We start from the raw sequence: 17,764 nt of genomic DNA, 5'->3' as shown, positions 1-17,764 counted from the left end.
ACAAGAATGAAAATGCTGCACCCATTATTTTTTACTATTACAGGCACATATTCATGTTCATGGAGGGGCTCCAAAAGAATCTCATACTTGTCACTGACCAACAGTGTGCATTTTTATCTGATGATCCTTACTTATATGATTGATTTGAAACATATAATATTTCCATGCCTCCAAGTGGCACGCTTCCCTTTTTTATTATTATATTCATTCTTTTGTAAATGGGAAGTAAAGGGGAAGACATACAAGGAGTGGCTGAGGTCACTTGCTTTGTTCAGCCTGGAAAAGTGGAGGCTGAGGGGAGACCTCATCACAGCCTACAGCTTCCTCACAAGGAAGCAGAGCTGAGCTCTGCTCTCTGGGGACCTGTGATAGGACCCGAGGGAATGAAGTCAAGCTGTGACAGGGGAGGGTCAGGTTGGATATCAGGAAGAGGTTCCTCACTGAGAGGGTGGTCATGCACTGGAACAGGTTCCCTAGGGAGTCAGGGCACCAAACCTGTCAGAGTTTAAGAAGCATTTGGACTGTGGTCTCAGTCATATGGTCTGAATTCTGATTTTTGGGTAGACCTGTGTGGAGCCAGGAGTTGGACTCAATGATCCTTGTGAGTCCCTTCCAACTTGGGATATTCTATAATTCTATGATTCTATTCCAGTAAATACACTTATCTGGGAACTGTTATTAAATTCTTATTGTCATGCTATATGTTCCAAAGGAGATACGCAAATACCATTACTTGTTACTTGCAATTATATTTCTAAAGTGATGATATTAGATATTTACAAAAAATAACTGAAACAACTTGAATTTACATCGACCTGCATCTTTGGAAGTTCTCAATTCAAATAGCAACAGTTCTTTCTGCTTCTTTTTGGTATCTTGTATGGCTACAACAGACTCCTGTCAACAAATACAAGAATTATAGTAAGAAGTAGTGCCAAATGCACCATATCCTGCATGGTGGTAGGATAAGTATTGGTGGGCTCAAGTCATTCCAGATAGGGAGCAGCTTCTGTGAGAAGGTCATGGGGGCACTGATACGATAGATACACATAGTGCCAAAGCTATACTCTGCAAGGGGCTTTCACAGCCTGGTTTTGCCCAGGTTCAGACTTGTCTTTGCTTAGAGTCCCACCTCTGAGTGCACTGCAGGGATTAGATAGCGAATTTCACCATGACATTATCACCTAGACAACATACACATAGCCTACGGGTATGAGCAAGAGCTCTCCTAAGATAAAACTTGTGCAAAAATCTTTGCTGGTGTTTTAAACTAAGATTAAACAATTTCTAAATGCCTTCATTATGAAGAAAAATCATTACACTTTCAAAGAGCCATTTTGGAAATATGTTGAAAAGACTCAGAATTCCTTACCTTTTTCTATTCATATAAGGAATAAAAAAAGTCTGTATGTTGCCTACTATTTGCACAATAAGTATAAATACATGGAAATCATGAACTGAGAGAAGTGATAATCCACAAATTTATTGTTTACTGAGCATGATACTGTTCTTTACATAGATTCTAATGTTATTCAGACATTTTTATGTTATTCAGTCAGTAAATCATGCTATACAGTACTCCACTATGAAGCACTGTAACAAAACTCTTCTATTGTCCATACTCACCACACAGGATTTCTCACATTGTGGCTTCAAAGCTGCATCATCATTTTTGCAGCACTCAAAACAACTTTTTGCTCTTCTTGACCTAAGATAACTCCTCTCTTTGCAATAAAAAAAAAAAAAGAAGAAGAAGAAGAAGAAGAAATATAATTTAAAATGAAATTGCAGGAGGAAATTGCACCATAGGTTAGATGAGCTCATATAGGTTACAAAAATGTAATGACAGACCATACTATGAAAAAATATCTTGTATATGCAAATGAGATCGTATTTAGGCAGCATAGTCTTTAAAGCTACAACTTTTAAAAAACACAAAGGTCCTGTAAAAGGAAGTATGGATGACAATGAAAATCTAAAGAGCCAAATATGTCCTTATTCCTTAGATTCTCAAGAAAAAAAAACATCATGCATCCTATTTTCTGAAAATAAATAAATAAATCCCCATCAGTTGTTAACAGAGTTAAACATACCTGTGCCAGGCAATATTCAGCTCTGCAAATCAGCAGAAATCTAATGTACAGTTTTGCACTACGACTACAGATCCTGTTTTACATGATAATCCTATTTTTTACATTACCAAACCAACATACCTGTAACCTCAATAGTTTCAACAGGAAGTACAGAGTCAACAGCACCATAAGACTTAAGCAGTTCTTTCATTTCATCATCACAAGCTTCATCCAAAGCACTTTTCCCAGAACTGTCTCTCTCACAGGGATTTGCTCCATGCTCTAGTAGAATCCTGGCTGCCTATTACATATTATAATTTGTATTGTGATTATTCTTGCTGTAGAAATATACCACAACTATCTATGGTAAGCCATGAGTAACAAAGGTACAAATAAGGTACCCTAAAACCTATTACACATGCAGAGCCAAGTTTATCTGGCTCTTATTTTATACTTCTTTCTTTATAATAACAAATTTTAAAAGGGCAACTTGTTGTGAATCACTAGACAGTAGTTAAAAAACATCTTAGACCTAAATTAATAGAAACTGGTGAATTTTATTGTGAACAAAGAGCAGAAAAGAAGTGGATTTTTTCCTCAAGACATTTAATAGTGTTTTTGTTTTTCAGCTATGTGCTCTGATGATTTCTTTTCTAACTCTAAATCACTTATACATCTGCTTAATTTTAAAATGTGGAAAAGAGATTAGTGGCATCTGTGGAATCATTTCCCTTTAAAACTGAGATCATATGAAAGCATTGAGGGGGCCAGAGGTTAGATAGTAAAGAATTTTCATATGTATGATTTCTCATTTTTAACATTTCTAATTTTCTTACATTGCAAATATTCAGAATACTGTTAAATATCAAAAGAACACCCCACAGAATTTCAAAATCTGTGGTGCTACCTCTAAAGTAGTGGCATAATCAGTCATAATCCTCTATTGGTTTTGCCCACAAATACTGAATAGCAGTTTGTATGTTTCAAGAGTCCTACTGACAGTTAGGCACCAGGACTGTGAAATCGCCTCCTTCATATTATCTTGCCTCACAGAGAAGATAAATGGGATGCCTCACAGAAAAGATAAATACAACAAAAAATCAGCTCTTTTGATGGGAATAGAGGAGGTACATTTGAGTCAATCTGGCATCATCTTTCTATGCTCAGTTCCCTGGAACTCACTGTGCCAAAAAAACATTTTATTTGTTTGTTCAAATAAAATGCAGACATTTGGCTGAGCCGGAGGAGTGTGTTTTACCAGTTACACATGGATCCAAAGCTGCTTCCACAACTGTTTTCTTACCTTGCACATTACAAACCCCAAGTACACGCTATGAGGAAGTCCCAGCCTGCATTTGGGACTCTCCAGTGTGGGAGAACCCAAATGCGTACAGGTCACATTTCCACAGACAGTTATCCCATCTGTGCTGGGGTTGCCTTAACCCTACACTACCCACGATGTGCCACCCCAACCCATGCTTTCCCTTACACTAGCACAGTTCTTAAACTGGCTCAGGGGCTATTCTAAACTAAGCCTTTTTTTTTTGAGGATTAGTTTTCCATTTGTTCAGCTCCCTGAACTAGTTTTATGCATGATCACTGAAGAGCTCCAAACTGAAGACTGGCCTTTGGCAGGGACTCTTGTAAGATACACGCAGTGTTAAGTGCTCTTAGAAATGTATCCCTTCCTTTGTCTGTTGTAAAGACTTCAACATCTCTTCCACACTCTTAAAATAAAGTTTAACTTTGGATGGATTTCCTTAATAGTAAACTGAAATATTTTTAAATGGGCATCAAGCAAATATTCATGGTTCAGAAAGATTTACAAAAGGGAAAAATTATGACTGAATATATTTTTAAATTACTTTTTAAATAAATCTGGTATTTTCTTTGGTTATTGTGATATTTCTTTAACTTCTTATTTTACATAGTGTAAAGAAAAAAACAAACAAACGAACAAAAAAACCTCCAACACCATCAAAAAATGAACAAAGCCTTCTGTTTAAAAAGCAACCATTTTTTCATTAATGGGTAAAGATTTTCTTCTTTCCCTAGCCTACAAAACACCTCTGATCTCTTAGTCAGTATTTTGCCTTCTGAAACACCTTTACAAATCCTGTATGTTTCAATAGGAAGTGTATTCATGAAAACTTTATTAAATTCTTCTGATTAATTTTCTATTTATCAAAATATGGATGTGTAGGTATACCAGAATTATTCATTGATTTTTGGTCAAATCAGGCAAATATGTTTGCCTGAAATGATTAAATTTTTGGAAAAATCCATTCTTTGTCTTTAAATATGATTTTCCTTTAAAAATTATGTTTTGAGAGTTAAACTATGCTTGCTTTAATCTACTTCAATGGGAAAATTATCTAACTCAAAACATCTCTATAGAATTCAAATTTAGAATGCTCAATGTTTTAGTATTATTTTAAAGAATCCCAATATGTGGGAGAGAACTATTTATTGCTTCTGAACTTTGCTGATTTGTACACTGGACTGAAAATGTCAATTGACCGTACAGCTTCAATTGTCACTACAGAAAAATAATAATTATTCAAATTTTCATCAACTCAAAGAATGTTGATTTATTTCCTAATAAATATACACTAAAAATACTAAAAATACTAAAATTGTATTAGTAACTGACTTTTCTTATTTAAACCAGCATTTTACTTTGCTGGCCCACTCCAGGACATCAGGTTTAGGTAATGTAACTTAAAAGAAAAATGTACCTCCAAATAATTGCCAGAAACAGCATCATGTATGGGCAACACACCATCCATGCTTCTGCTGTTAACATTAGCACCAGCTTTCAGTAATTCTAAGATCACTTCAGTACAACCACCATTGGAAGCTTCATGAATCGCTGTCCAACCTAATCAAAGCAAGATGACATGGATCTGATTTGGAAACATCCACACAAATCACTAATTAGCAATTACACATTTCACTGTGTTTGCTTTAAAATCCACATTGGACTATTTTCTTTAAGATTAACCTTAAACAAAGAATCATCATGCTAAGGTAAATTATTTCCCATCTAATTCAGCTTACTTCAGAGAAAAGTGTATCCAGCATTAGCTAGAAAAATATTTTTTACTTCTCTACTACACCACTAGAAACAATAAAAGAAACAAACAAAAAAAGTAGAGTAGAAAGAGTTAAAAACTTACATGATTTTTACCCTTATTTCCCAAGGAAAATTTCCTAAGGAAATAAGATTCGTGTGATCGTGCTTCACAAATGAGTATATAATCACCAAGTGCATAAGCATCAATCAGTTGCCTCTGAACTTCCCAGGCCACTGGTTAATTCCAATCAAATTTAATAGAGGCTGTAGGTCTCATAGATACCAACCTTCCATACACTCTCTGACAGTGTGCTCTTCAACAGAGGAGCATGCCCTGATTAATGTCCCTGCTGAGGAAAAGGCTGCATTTGCTCCATGCTGTGACACAAATCCAGAGGTTCACTGGCTGCTTGAACTTACTAAATGACTTCCTCCCCTCTTCTCCCTTACCCATCTGAAAAGTTTGGAATCAAATACTAAAGTAGACACACTTACTCTTACCAATAAGCCCACAAATCAGGAGACAAAAAATGAGTTTCAAGTTGTCATAAATATGAAAAATAGAACAACTCTCCACAGTTTGTCACACACCCCATCGCTATAAGGGTTTCATATAAATGCTGTATGTGAGAAATGTATGTCTGCATATATGGCTTTATAAGCACTAATATACAGTCATAAAAGCACCTTTGCTCTGCTGAACACTATAACATATTTCAAAGAATTAATGTCTTTTTTGTAATTGTTATAAATACATCTGAACAAAAAAATACAAACTGTGCTTATTTAATAAATATGTAACACTAATGAAGAGAAGCTATTTTCTACAGGATTATGGTTGAACAGTTTCAAGAATCTCAAAAAAATGAAGAATACATAATTAAATTAAAATTAAACGAATTACATAAAGCCAAATATACACGTTACATAAAATTATATCTAAAACAAGTTATGAGAGCCATATTCAAACCTGCATTGTCCTGCTCATTGACACAGATCCCAGATGATATCAGAGTTTTCACCAAAGACAAATTTCCTCTCCTAGCAGCAATATGCAGCTTAGTTTCTCCTTTTGCATTTCTCTTTTTCTTCTTTGATCCACCTGTTGTATTTACAGGTAACATGTAAAATTACATCTTCCTTTCTGTTAGATACTGGAGATTCTGAACACATATTGGATGCTCAACACGAACAATAAAAAATGTTTAATTATAAAAGGGATTAAGTTTCCTAACTCATTTGGATTAATGTAAATTTGTGGAATACTATGACCTTAATTATTCAGTGCTATTGACTGACTATATCAAAAGTTTAGAAAAGTACTGCATAATAGAGTGGAAAACAAACACATTCTATGCCAAAACATACACAGTTCAGATCTAGATGACTTAAGAAGGGTACAATGGTTTAGGGATGAACCGAAAAGATAACAACGTTGAACAGTTTTATAATATATAGAGGTAGGAAGCTTGTCACATTTTTCCACAAATTTCTTGTAAGTTACCAGGCATACCTGCCAAACATATTAAATATGCAAATAAAAGTATTTAAGAAAGTACATAAAAGTGGAGACTTGACCATTACCACTTTTCCATTCTGGATTCTGTATTATGGAAGCCATACATTTCTACAGAAGATGTTTCTACAGCTGTGGTGTGACAAAGTCCTTTAGACTAATTTTATATCTTTGATTAATGTCAACTAACACAGCTGAACTGCCTTTTAAGTAAACCAGTGCAGCACTGGACTCATGAGCATAAATAAACTTGATTTAATCCTTCTCTTACTGGTTCACAAAACAATGTCTGCTTTAAATAGTATCATATGATCAAATAGGTCCTAATTCTCAGGCTTCAGGTAACAGACATAAAATTGGAAGTGATACAAAGAAAAAAAGCAGATGAAAAAAGTATTAATTCTGCACATGGAGTAAGGACACCAAAAAGACGTATGAATATTCAAAGCATGTATAAATCTTCAAAAGCTCTACCACACGTTAGTTTTTTTTTTTTTTTTACTCCTGTTCTTACTGTTTTAATACTGTGCTATCACATTTTCAATAATAATAATAATAATAATTCATTTGGTTCTTTCCCCGATTTCTTAAAAATCTGAAATACATCTAAAAACCAGGTTTCAAATAAGAATTTTGCAAATCTTATCCATTATTTTGTAAGTATTTATATGAACAAGTATTTCCTGCATCCCCATTTCCTCTTCTCATCAGACAAGCTGTCTTCTCAGATATTTCCAGTTACCAGTAACCATTGTTATCAAACATCTTTCGTGATTTGACAGCTGCCTGTTTTTAGGTTCCTTCTGCCTCATGGAAAATGTCTTTCCAAGGTTTTCTTTATTGTAAACTACTGAGCCTGTCATCTAGGACTGTTTGGAAGCGTAAGATATATTGCAAATATATTAAAGATAAACATGCAGTGAGGATATATCCATATTAACTTTAGCTCATTCAGATCCTGCTGCAGTGAGACCATGGCAGCACAGAGCTCAACATAGGCCATTATAACCTGTCAAAAGGCATTTGGGCTGCCAACTTTGTAATGAGTGTACTTGGCCCACATTGTATTGGCAAACAGAATAGCTGAAGACTTTCTTTTTCAAATGAAAACTATGATTCTAGAGCATGCAGAAGGGAGCACATTATTAAAATACCCCTCCAGCCTGAGACCTACTCTTCTGTAAGATAATGTACTGTATTTTGTCTAAAAGCTTCTGGGTCTGAACTCCCAAAGCAATCATCCACTTTCTGGTCCTTGCTTTTTTTTTTTTTTCCCCTTTGATTCATGGGGAAATGTCCTAGGGACTCTTTATGGAGATGAAGGAGGAAAAAAAAAAAAAGGGTGCACAATAGCACATTAAGCTAACGACCCTTAGCAATATTGGCTGCAAGTGAACAGAAATAATTGCAAAGTTTTCCAGTTAAGTTGTGATGCACAACAGTATTCTTCATGCTTGTTAGGAAACATTTGCAAAAGCATAATGGGACGTTGGTATGTGAATCATGAAGTTTTCCATGGAGTACATTGCCAGGTGTATCATAAGCAGGAAGGATCAGGATCTTGGCAAATACAAGATCCAGTAACTGCCAGAACAAAGACAAGGTGGAGAGGTTACAGTAGCCAAGTTAGATTTGATTAGGCAGCAATACTTCAACAGCTTCTTCAGATATTAGTATACTTCACCACTGGCCTATGAGTAATTTTTCCCACAAATCAAACTATAAGAAGTACCTTTGTTCTGTATAAGCAGAGTATGAATGTTGGGAGCCTAACAGGTGACTGAATGTAGATAAAAGTGGCACTGTGTATGTGATCATTTAGGAATAGGAATTTTTTATTCAAGAACAAAATAGCATAAGGAAGGTCACTGGGACACAGAACAAGCAGCTACGATACAAAAGCCAGTTAATGAAGAAGAGGCATGAGACAGCAAAAACGTGAAAATGCTGCAAGCCAGGAAACATTATCCCATCTTCCACTTTTTCTGCTGCATCTGAATGCCATTTTCCCAGTCTCCAAAGTGATTAATGCGTTCAGTTATAAAAAGGGCTACACTTTCTCCCATGACCTGTCAAACAGCAACATTCTTCTGCAATGAAGGAAATAATTAAATTTTAGCAGAAAAAAATACTACCTGTAGAATCTCTCTTGAAAACAAACTAAAAAATAAAGTGATCTGTGAAATGATATTCCACAGGAGACCAAAACGTAAGACCGATGTTTGGGATAAATTTTATTAAAATTCTGAATTGCATGTAAAGTAGGTAAAACATGTAAAGTAAAATAAAATCCAAAATGTATCAAGGTGTACACACCTTACTATAAATACTGAGCAGAAGCATAGGAGCTGCAGAGAAGGACATTCGGAGAGAAAGGAATGATTTCCATGTTCAATGTTTATCCTTGCAATAATTAGAAGCAGATGGTGCCATGTATCAATTGTGCCATGTTTACTTTCCAGAATGATGTAAAAAGGGTTTCCTGCAACAGGAGGAACCAATCTGGAGGTAGGAAAGCTAAGTATTGACACTGCCAAATATTGGAGAACAGTAAGTAGAAAGAAGCATGGACTCCTTTCCATCCGCCCCTTCACTTCCAAAGGAATACAAGAGCTTGCAGTCCAGAAACTCAAGACAACAGAAACCTGAGATGGATAGAAAAACAGCAACCACCTGAGACGGAATAAGGAAACAGAATTCTGTACAACTGAAGACCGAAGAGAACAAGAAGACTGTGACTATCAAAGAGAAAAGATCAGCAAGAACCTTGTGTAGTTTACTTGTTAATTTTGTCATGGCATCATGACTGTTACAGGACATTGCCAAGATTGGTTGGTGATTCCTTAATTCAACATATAAAACTAGTAAGCATCAAGATCAAAGTCACCAACAGGGAGTCAGTTGTTGCCAGAGAAGGTAGAAACAGAAATAATGTTTTGCAGGACACAACTACTTTTCACAGAAGCCATACCAAGTCTGGCTTAGCAAGGCAAGGTTAGAGGCCTGGAAGAGAGTGGAATATTAAATGAAAAATGAAAAAAATGGGAAGTGTATAATAGAAAATACAAATAAGTTGTAGAAGAATGATATGGAAAACAAAGGAATACAAGGAGATAGTCAAAGCCAGCAAAGACCCTAAAAAGGCAGTATTTACAGGTATATTAAAGCAAAAACAAATTCCTCAAACTTGTAATTACCAGACAGAAATTTCAGAATTCTCTGAGATAACAATGAACACAAATACTCCATTATGCATGTAGGCAAAGCTACACAAGGAATTCGTAACTTTTAATGACATGGTACTTTTCATTTCAACACAAATTAAGAAGAATGCCAAAATGTAATGAAGATAAACATTTCTGAATCAGCAGTCCAGATATATTACATTCAAATGTTTTGAAAGAGGAGGCATCCCATCTCACCATGGGTTTTGGTTTTATAAGTCTTGAGTAGTATGGTGGTTCCAAAAAAAACCTGTCAGTTTCTCCAAAAAGATGTAAGTGAAAACTACTTGGGGGTTATGATGAATAATCTGTTGGATCAGGGCTTTATTGTGAAGGCAAGACTTCAAAATAAATGTAAGTCTTACACATGTGATGAAACTTTTAAACAGAAAGATACATGAGCAGCAGAAGAGCTTGTTGCAGGGCACGAGAACTTCTTACCCTATGGAAGTAAGTTCAGCCTGAGTGTATGCTGATTTGTGCCTAATATATATAGTATATAAAAATATAAGTGAATATATGTGTGTCAGGTACACAGAGAGTCAATTTTACCTGTGATATATAAAATACCTCACTGAAGACCAGTTTAGTATTATACTCTCATTTAAGTAACTTAGTTAACTAGGTATCAATTTAGTGTTATTTAAAGTTCCCAGTTATGATTCTGCATCTCCTCAATTACTATGCTGAAAAGACTGATGAATGCTATGTACATAAAACAGAGTAAGAATACCCATTCTGTAAAACTGATTTCTGGCAATATTTCAAGTATTTGAAGCTCACAAAACTATTTCTTTAGTAAGCTATTCATATTTTTCCATGCTTTTGCTCTGGTATTACAAGAAGCCTTCCTCCTATATGTCTGGGAAAAAAAACAGCAACACTGTTTCAATAAAATATAATTAACCTTTCACCTGATTTCTGAGATGTTTGCTGTTCTGATGCTTGACTGAATTGTGATTGATTAGATGAAAGCTTGTATTTACTGCTACTAGAACACAAGCCTCTCTTTTGGCTTGTCTCCTGTAGGTCTAATCTCATTCTTTTAGTTTGGATTTCTTCTGCTTCAGTAAACTGTGAGAACACATTGCTTTTTCTACTTCCTTCTTCATTTTCTTCAGTGCCTTCTATTCCATTCATTCCAGCAAACCCTCCTTCATCTGTCATTTTAACAAAAGAACTTGGAATAACTATGCCTTAATACACTGTAACGTGTTAAATGATGTTAAAATTTGTTAAAATGACCACCTAGTCTAGGTTAAAATACCACTGCAGTACTCATTCAATTTTTGAAAATACTTTAACATAATAAATAGTTTGTTCGCTATTCACTGTATGTTAATGTACTGAGATTGAATCCAAAAGAGTTCAAAGATTCTTTTGTGAAAAAAGGGCCTTTATTGATTTGTAAGTATTAAAAAAAATAAGGTGCTTAAGAAATTCACTCTAATTAATGTAACAAACATTCTGGTCGCATTTTGATAAATACAATGGAGACTTGTATATAAAATAGCACCCCCCCCAAAAAAAAAATAAAAAATGACCAAATAGTTAATCTGGCACGGTGGGCTGTACCAAAACATATTCCATGTTTTTGCCATTTATTCATGGCAATAAACATGCTCTGGAAATCCGCAGCTGTGATTTTTTTTTTCATTTGTGTGTGTTTTGTTTTTTTTTTTTAATTAAAATACATAGAATGCTTACAACAAACAGATAAAATAATTATTTACAAATAAAAACATTGTAGGTATTTTCTGGGAGGTTTCTTTCTGTGCATTTTACACAGTCTGAAATGAATAAGGAGCCTTCTTGTCTGCCTTAATACTGAAATGCAAACCTGATTTTGAGTTGGTCTCCTGAAGGTCCTGTCTCTTATGTTTAATTTGATGTGCTTCCTTTTCATGGAGTTGTAAAGCTGTAAACTGGATCTCTATAGTACTAGCATTTTCAGTTGCTTCAGTGTGACAGCCTTCAGCACTTTGTTCTGCATTAAGCGGGATCCTCCATCCTTTCTCTGGTTGTGGAGCCTTTTCTTCAATGGTACTTAGTGCACCACCAGTAGAATTAGAAAGACTTCTAGAAACACTTTCTCCACTAGTAGCTGCTGAAAGCTCACGTGCTAAGATTGCTTCTGTATTTGTTTGAGGTGTCTGTTCAATGCAGCTGGTTCCACCATCCAATATATTGATATGAATGTTTTGCACCTCATTTACGGTTGTCTGTTGCAATATGTCTGCACTCCCTGTACCAGTAAGATTTGCACGTGCTGGTACAGACTCATCTGTCTGTAAGGAAATCTGTTCAAACAAAGGCAAAGAAAGTTTTAAAATCAGATCCTATTAATTTCATTTCCATCAACATTAAATTTAAATTGATTTGTCAAGTTTTGCAAAAAAAATGATTTGATCTGAAGGTATTCTCATATCAGTATTTAGATTCCCATCAGTCAAACTATTAGTGTTACTCTGCTTGAGACGTTGATCACTCTCATAATTCTTAGATTTCCTGTTATGACTTTACGACAGATACACTGTGAGAGGAAGTCAAAGCAAATATCAACTGAGAATCAGGTTCTGTTAAATCAGTAGTCTCAGAATGCTGTACAGACACTTTTTATCCAGAAACCAATGATGTGAAGAAACACAAACTGGTGATCACCTCCCCTATTAGGGCAGAAGTTGCTGAACTTCTGCCATTTCTGCCTTTTTCTTTTTTTAAATGGATTTTCATTGTTATTACTGTTGAATTCATGTTCCTGTTGCAATCCTGTCCAATTTAGCAAGCTCAGTTTTCCTGCTTTAACTGGAATGCAACAATTATAACTGGAAATAGCAACAGTGATGCCTGTTTTGTTACATCCAGCATCAGGGAAACATGTTTTCTGTAATTTAATTGTTCCTTGGTATACAGGTGGATATAAAGAAGACAAATGCTTCTCATGTTAATTATCTCTGAGTGACACTATTTCTGAGTGGTTTTAGTTTTGGCTGTAGCCTCTGCTATATCAATAACAGATATATTTGCATTTTTGAATGTGTATTTTTTGATTTTTTTCCCATTCAGTTTTCTGCCTTCAAAATCCCAAAGAACTGTATATTTTTTTGTAAATTTTACCAAATTTCTTTGTTCATTTTAAGCAAAAACTTTGATGCTTGAGTAAGCTTAGTATGTTGAACTGTGCTATCTGCAACCTTGAGCAAGGCAGTAGCTGCCTAATCTTTTCCTACGGAAACCCAATAAATACAATTTAATGCATGGGTGCAAGAAGCAGCTATCCAAGTACTACCAGACAACATTTTGCAGTTTCAGTCAGGTTTCTACAATTACTAAGAGGCACCGATATACCATGGTTGTTGTAAATTACCACTGCAGCACTTGCAAAAACTCAGTAAGAACCACTGTTCACGAGAGGCAGCTGATTGCCTCTGTCTTGCATCTTCATGAGGCTGCAGCTTATCCCAAGTAATATCAAGGATCAGCAACTGTTTGCATAATGTTGAATGTCACCCTACCTCAGTCCCTGCTGGATACAAAGCATCTAGTACATTATGTGCTGTTTTTGAAACACATTTCAGAAACAATTGTCTGCCACAGTTTACTGAAGAGAGCTAGCAATCCCATAACAGTCCAGCATCAAATTAACACCAGAATTCTTTGTAAAGATGTACCTGGTGCAGGTTTGTATCATCTACGCTTTGAGCACTTAATGTATTCTCTGCATCATCTCCACCTGAAAACAAAATAAGACAGAAGGAAACAATTACTGAAAAGGGACCATAATTATTTGCTTCGTACATATAGCATATTGTGTCCAAAATCTTGTGCAACAGTACCTACCACATTCAGCTACCCAGAAAACTTACTAAGCCACAGGGTTTTTATTAGAATATAAAACATACCAATATATGAAATACATATCCAAATATTGGAGCCCGATCTTCATTGCAGAAGGGACTTTGTACAAACCAGAAGAGGATGGAGTAAAATTTGACATTATGCTTCCAAATTTTTCAGATTAGTGATATTAGCAATTCTTTTTGAAACTTAGAGGAGCTACTATGTTTCCCTAACTTATGATAGGCTTCTCTGGTCCCCAACAGACTTTCCTGAAGCCAGTGATAGTGGGATACTTAAGTCTTTACCTGCATAGCATACTTTGGCAGGGAAAGGGATGAAGTAGCTAAAGCCAAGCTGTTGGTATAAAAATAAGGAGTGATATTTCCTAGCAGCAATTCAGTGCCTTGCTGGTGGATTGCTTGAGCATTCCAGCTACTCTCTGTGCTGACAAAATGGCATAAAAGGAGTACAGCAGCTACCAAGTTCTGGCCTTAGATATTAATATACTTACTTAATCCATGTAAGTTTACGTATTCACTTTTTTCCAATGTATTCTTAAAACTAGACTGGCCACACCACATTGAACAAAAATCTAGCTCATCACCCTTTGTCACCTTCACTGCAACATGAACTCTTGCCCAACTACCCATGATGGAACCAGCCTTAAATTTAACAGGCATTTCACAGCATGGCAACTCTTTCTCTTAACAGTTCTGGGAATCTCCTTTACCAGACGTTAACCCTAGCCCTACGATCACTGTTAGTCCAGTGGTCCCTGCCAGTCTTAGTCCTAAATCAAGCCCAATGGCCCAGCTATTGAACACTGATTAGGCCAAATCCTAATCCAAACCCTAATTTTGAACATAGTTCTATCCCACCAATCTTTGCAAGGCTCAGAATGTCAAGATGATTTTTGGTGGCTGCAGCCTTAAACTGTAGTACAGCAGCCTTAAGCTCCCAAGTACAGCAATCCCTGACAGCAGCTTTATTTCCCTCATATTTGAAGCCAGTAACTTCTGCTCACTCCCTAGTCCTGCAAAACCATGGGGGAATGGTTCTAAACTAAAAGAGGGGAGATTTAGATCAGAGATTAGTAGGAAGTTCTTCACGCAGAGGGTGGTGAGGCGCTGACACAGGTTGCCCAGAGAAGCACTGGATGCCCTATCCCTGGAGGTGTTCAAGACCAGCTTGGACGAGGCCCTGAGCAACCTGACTTAGTGATCCATGGCAGGGGGGTTGGAACTAGATGATCTTTAAGGTCCCTTCCAACCCAAGCCATTCTATGATTCTTACAGCCCTGACTCTAAGTTTATTCTGGGTGCTCCTTCCACACTGAAATATGCTACAGACCAAACAGGTTCATCAGTGTCCAAGAGTCCTAATTCCACCTCTAATCAAGGCTTACCTTGTGGCACTTCTTTATATCTGCCCCTGACCAAACAGCCCCTTCTGAATTGTCTTTTCAGCTTACCTCCTAAGACTGTACGAGATCCAGTTCTTACTTTAGCCTACGCATTCTACCAACACCCTGCAAACTCAGCCTTTACTGTACCTCAGCTACACTAATATTACCCCTAAATTGTAACTTAACCCTAGTCCCTGCCCTAACATGAGCAGTTAAGGCTTGGCCTTAACTAAGGCCTTAACTCAGATGTAGGTCTAATCCTAGATCCTCCATTTTTAATCTCATGAATCCTTCTAAATTCAGTCTCTATGCCAGTTTAGAGCCAAATCTTACTCCTAGCCCTAAGCCATAACGCAGTCATATCTCAGCAAGTCCTGCCATGCTCCATCTTACATTTAGATAGGCAACATCTGTTGTACTTCACATCTTCATTTAAAATTTAGAGGTAGCTCCAGCCCAAGAAAAAGCTTAACACCATTGTCTTTTATACTTCACCAGCATACAGCAATTGTGCTGGGTAAGGAGTGCTCTCTGCAACATCAGACAGCAAAGTCCGTGGAATTACTAGCTATATTTAAGGAAATATTGTGAAATGGATGTTCTGAATTCCTTCGTTTAATAATGATAATATGTCAGTTCTCTCCACTGTTGTGGTTTAACCCAGACAGCAGCTAAGCACCACACAGCCGTTCGCTCACCCTCCCCTCACCCCCAATGGGATTGAGGAGAGAACTGGAAAAAAATGGCAGCCTATGGGTTGAGGTAAAGACAGTTTATTAGTACAGAAAATAAAGGAAAATAATAATAATAATAGTACTACTAATAATAACCTGTACAAACAAGTGATGCACAGTGCAATTGCTCACCACCCGCTGACCGATGCCCTGCCAATCCCCGAGCAGCCGCCCCCCCTACCCCGGCTAGCCACCCCTATATATTGTTCAGCATGACCCCATGTGGTATGGAATACCCCTTTGGCCAGTTTGGGTCAGCTGTCCTGGGTCTGTCCCCTCCCAGCTCCTGCTGCACCCCCAGCCTGCCTGCTGGCAGGACAGAGCGAGAAGCTGGGAAGTCCTTGGCTTAGCGTAAGCACTGCTCTGCAACAATTAAAACATCAGTGTGACATCAACATTAGTCTCATCCTAAATCCCAAACACAGCTACTACCAGCTACTAGGAGGAAAATTAACTCTATCCTAGCTGAAACCAGGACACCCACCTGATACCGAATGTCTTCTGGATTTCACTAAATAGCTTTTAAGCAGTCTCTTCATAGATTGGTCAGAAGCTTCTTCTAATGCACATCTCCCCCCCTCATTTTTTAATAAGGGATCAGCTCCATACCAAAGCAATAATGCTGCCACCTAGAAAAACAAGGCTTTTTTTGAGATTGTTTCTCTTCTGGCAATATTTTTCATACTCCTTCCTTATACATGTTTCCCTCTGATATACTTGAGAACATGAGCAACTAAAAATAAATCTAAAGCCTACAATAAATAGTCCTTCCCTCTACTAGTTAATATATCCTAAGTATTCTCCTAGATGCATCATTATTCTAAAATCTTACTATTTTTATTTTAAAAAATTGTTTCCAGTGATTAACCTGATGCCATTAAGCCAAGGCCACCCAAAACATAAGGTAGGATTCATCACTCCTTAAGTCCTTAACTGGTGGAAAATAACAAGCAATTTTAGGATATGAGTCAGTTTACCTACTTAAGACATCTACTTTGGGAGAAAATAAGTTATACTGTAAGTGTGTACTTTATTGAGACTCTTGTGCCTGCAAAGGGAATCGACAACTATTTCAGATGTATAAAGTACATCAGGTCAAAGGAAACCCATTTAAACGGTCTTACTGACATTTCAGCTTCTTTACAAAATGCAAAGCCTGATTGTGTTGTTGTTTAAGAAACGATCACTTCGGCAAAATGTTCCATCTAGTTTTAAAGAACACTTTTTTAAAACATGGAAGATTTACAATCTGATGATTTCTTTTCTGTGGCTAATGCTGCAATCTTATTCCAGCACTAGTGTGGTTTTACTTGTACCTTTGCCTTTATCTCTCTTCCACATCTATTATCATCTATTATCCCTCACCCGTGCATTTAAAGTCCCTCATTCCTTCTAAGCAGACTGCTACTGACAGAATTGCTAGCAAAGTTTTCTCAATTCATACATTCTTCTAACAACAAAGCAAATAAAAAAGGTATTCAATTAACAGCAAAAACCCTCTTGGGCTTCACAAGTTGTCCCAAATCTATGAACTCTTTCATCCAGGAACGTTGAGAACTTCTTCCTTAATGAGGTCTTGAGCTGCACATCACACTTGTATGCTCTCCTCCTTAATTTTACTATTAGAAAGTCTTAAAGTCTTCCATATGCCTACCATTTTTGTGAAATGAGAAATTAATTTTGCAATATTGCAGGTGGGCAAAGGAATAAGGCAGTCAAAAGCTGTGTTTCCAATCTACAGTAGTAACACAACACAAAAAAAGTAGCTCTTAAAGAAGCACATACAAATGCCATATTACCAAAGCAGCAAAAATTAAGCCTGCCAGACCACTACAGTGATGCAACTGTTCTGAGCCCCGCTGTGCAGTACCATTCCCTGTGAATATACCAGCTCACA

General features: G+C 36.6%; 1 protein-coding gene across 5 annotated transcripts in view; it reads right to left on the bottom strand.

Annotated features, from left to right (window-relative positions):
* Positions 1 to 17,764, bottom strand: part of LOC121061947 (ankyrin repeat domain-containing protein 31-like) — a 47,100-nt gene that overhangs the window by 2,243 nt on the left and 27,093 nt on the right. For all 5 annotated transcript variants that reach the window (XM_040541421.1, XM_040541422.1, XM_040541423.1 and 2 more), the window contains 9 exons: positions 16,352 to 16,496; positions 13,560 to 13,621; positions 11,729 to 12,188; positions 10,803 to 11,048; positions 6,119 to 6,250; positions 4,811 to 4,953; positions 2,214 to 2,373; positions 1,627 to 1,724; positions 816 to 897 (listed from right to left, as the gene is read on the bottom strand). In XM_040541421.1, the coding sequence (XP_040397355.1) occupies positions 816 to 897; positions 1,627 to 1,724; positions 2,214 to 2,373; positions 4,811 to 4,953; positions 6,119 to 6,250; positions 10,803 to 11,048; positions 11,729 to 12,188; positions 13,560 to 13,621; positions 16,352 to 16,496 (1,528 nt within the window). The remainder of the gene's footprint in view (positions 1 to 815; positions 898 to 1,626; positions 1,725 to 2,213; positions 2,374 to 4,810; positions 4,954 to 6,118; positions 6,251 to 10,802; positions 11,049 to 11,728; positions 12,189 to 13,559; positions 13,622 to 16,351; positions 16,497 to 17,764) is intronic.

Source organism: Cygnus olor, chromosome Z (assembly GCF_009769625.2).
Source record: "Cygnus olor isolate bCygOlo1 chromosome Z, bCygOlo1.pri.v2, whole genome shotgun sequence".
NCBI lineage: Eukaryota > Metazoa > Chordata > Aves > Anseriformes > Anatidae > Cygnus > Cygnus olor.
Note: the sequence above shows the minus strand (reverse complement) of the source record. Positions and strands in the feature narration are given on the sequence as shown.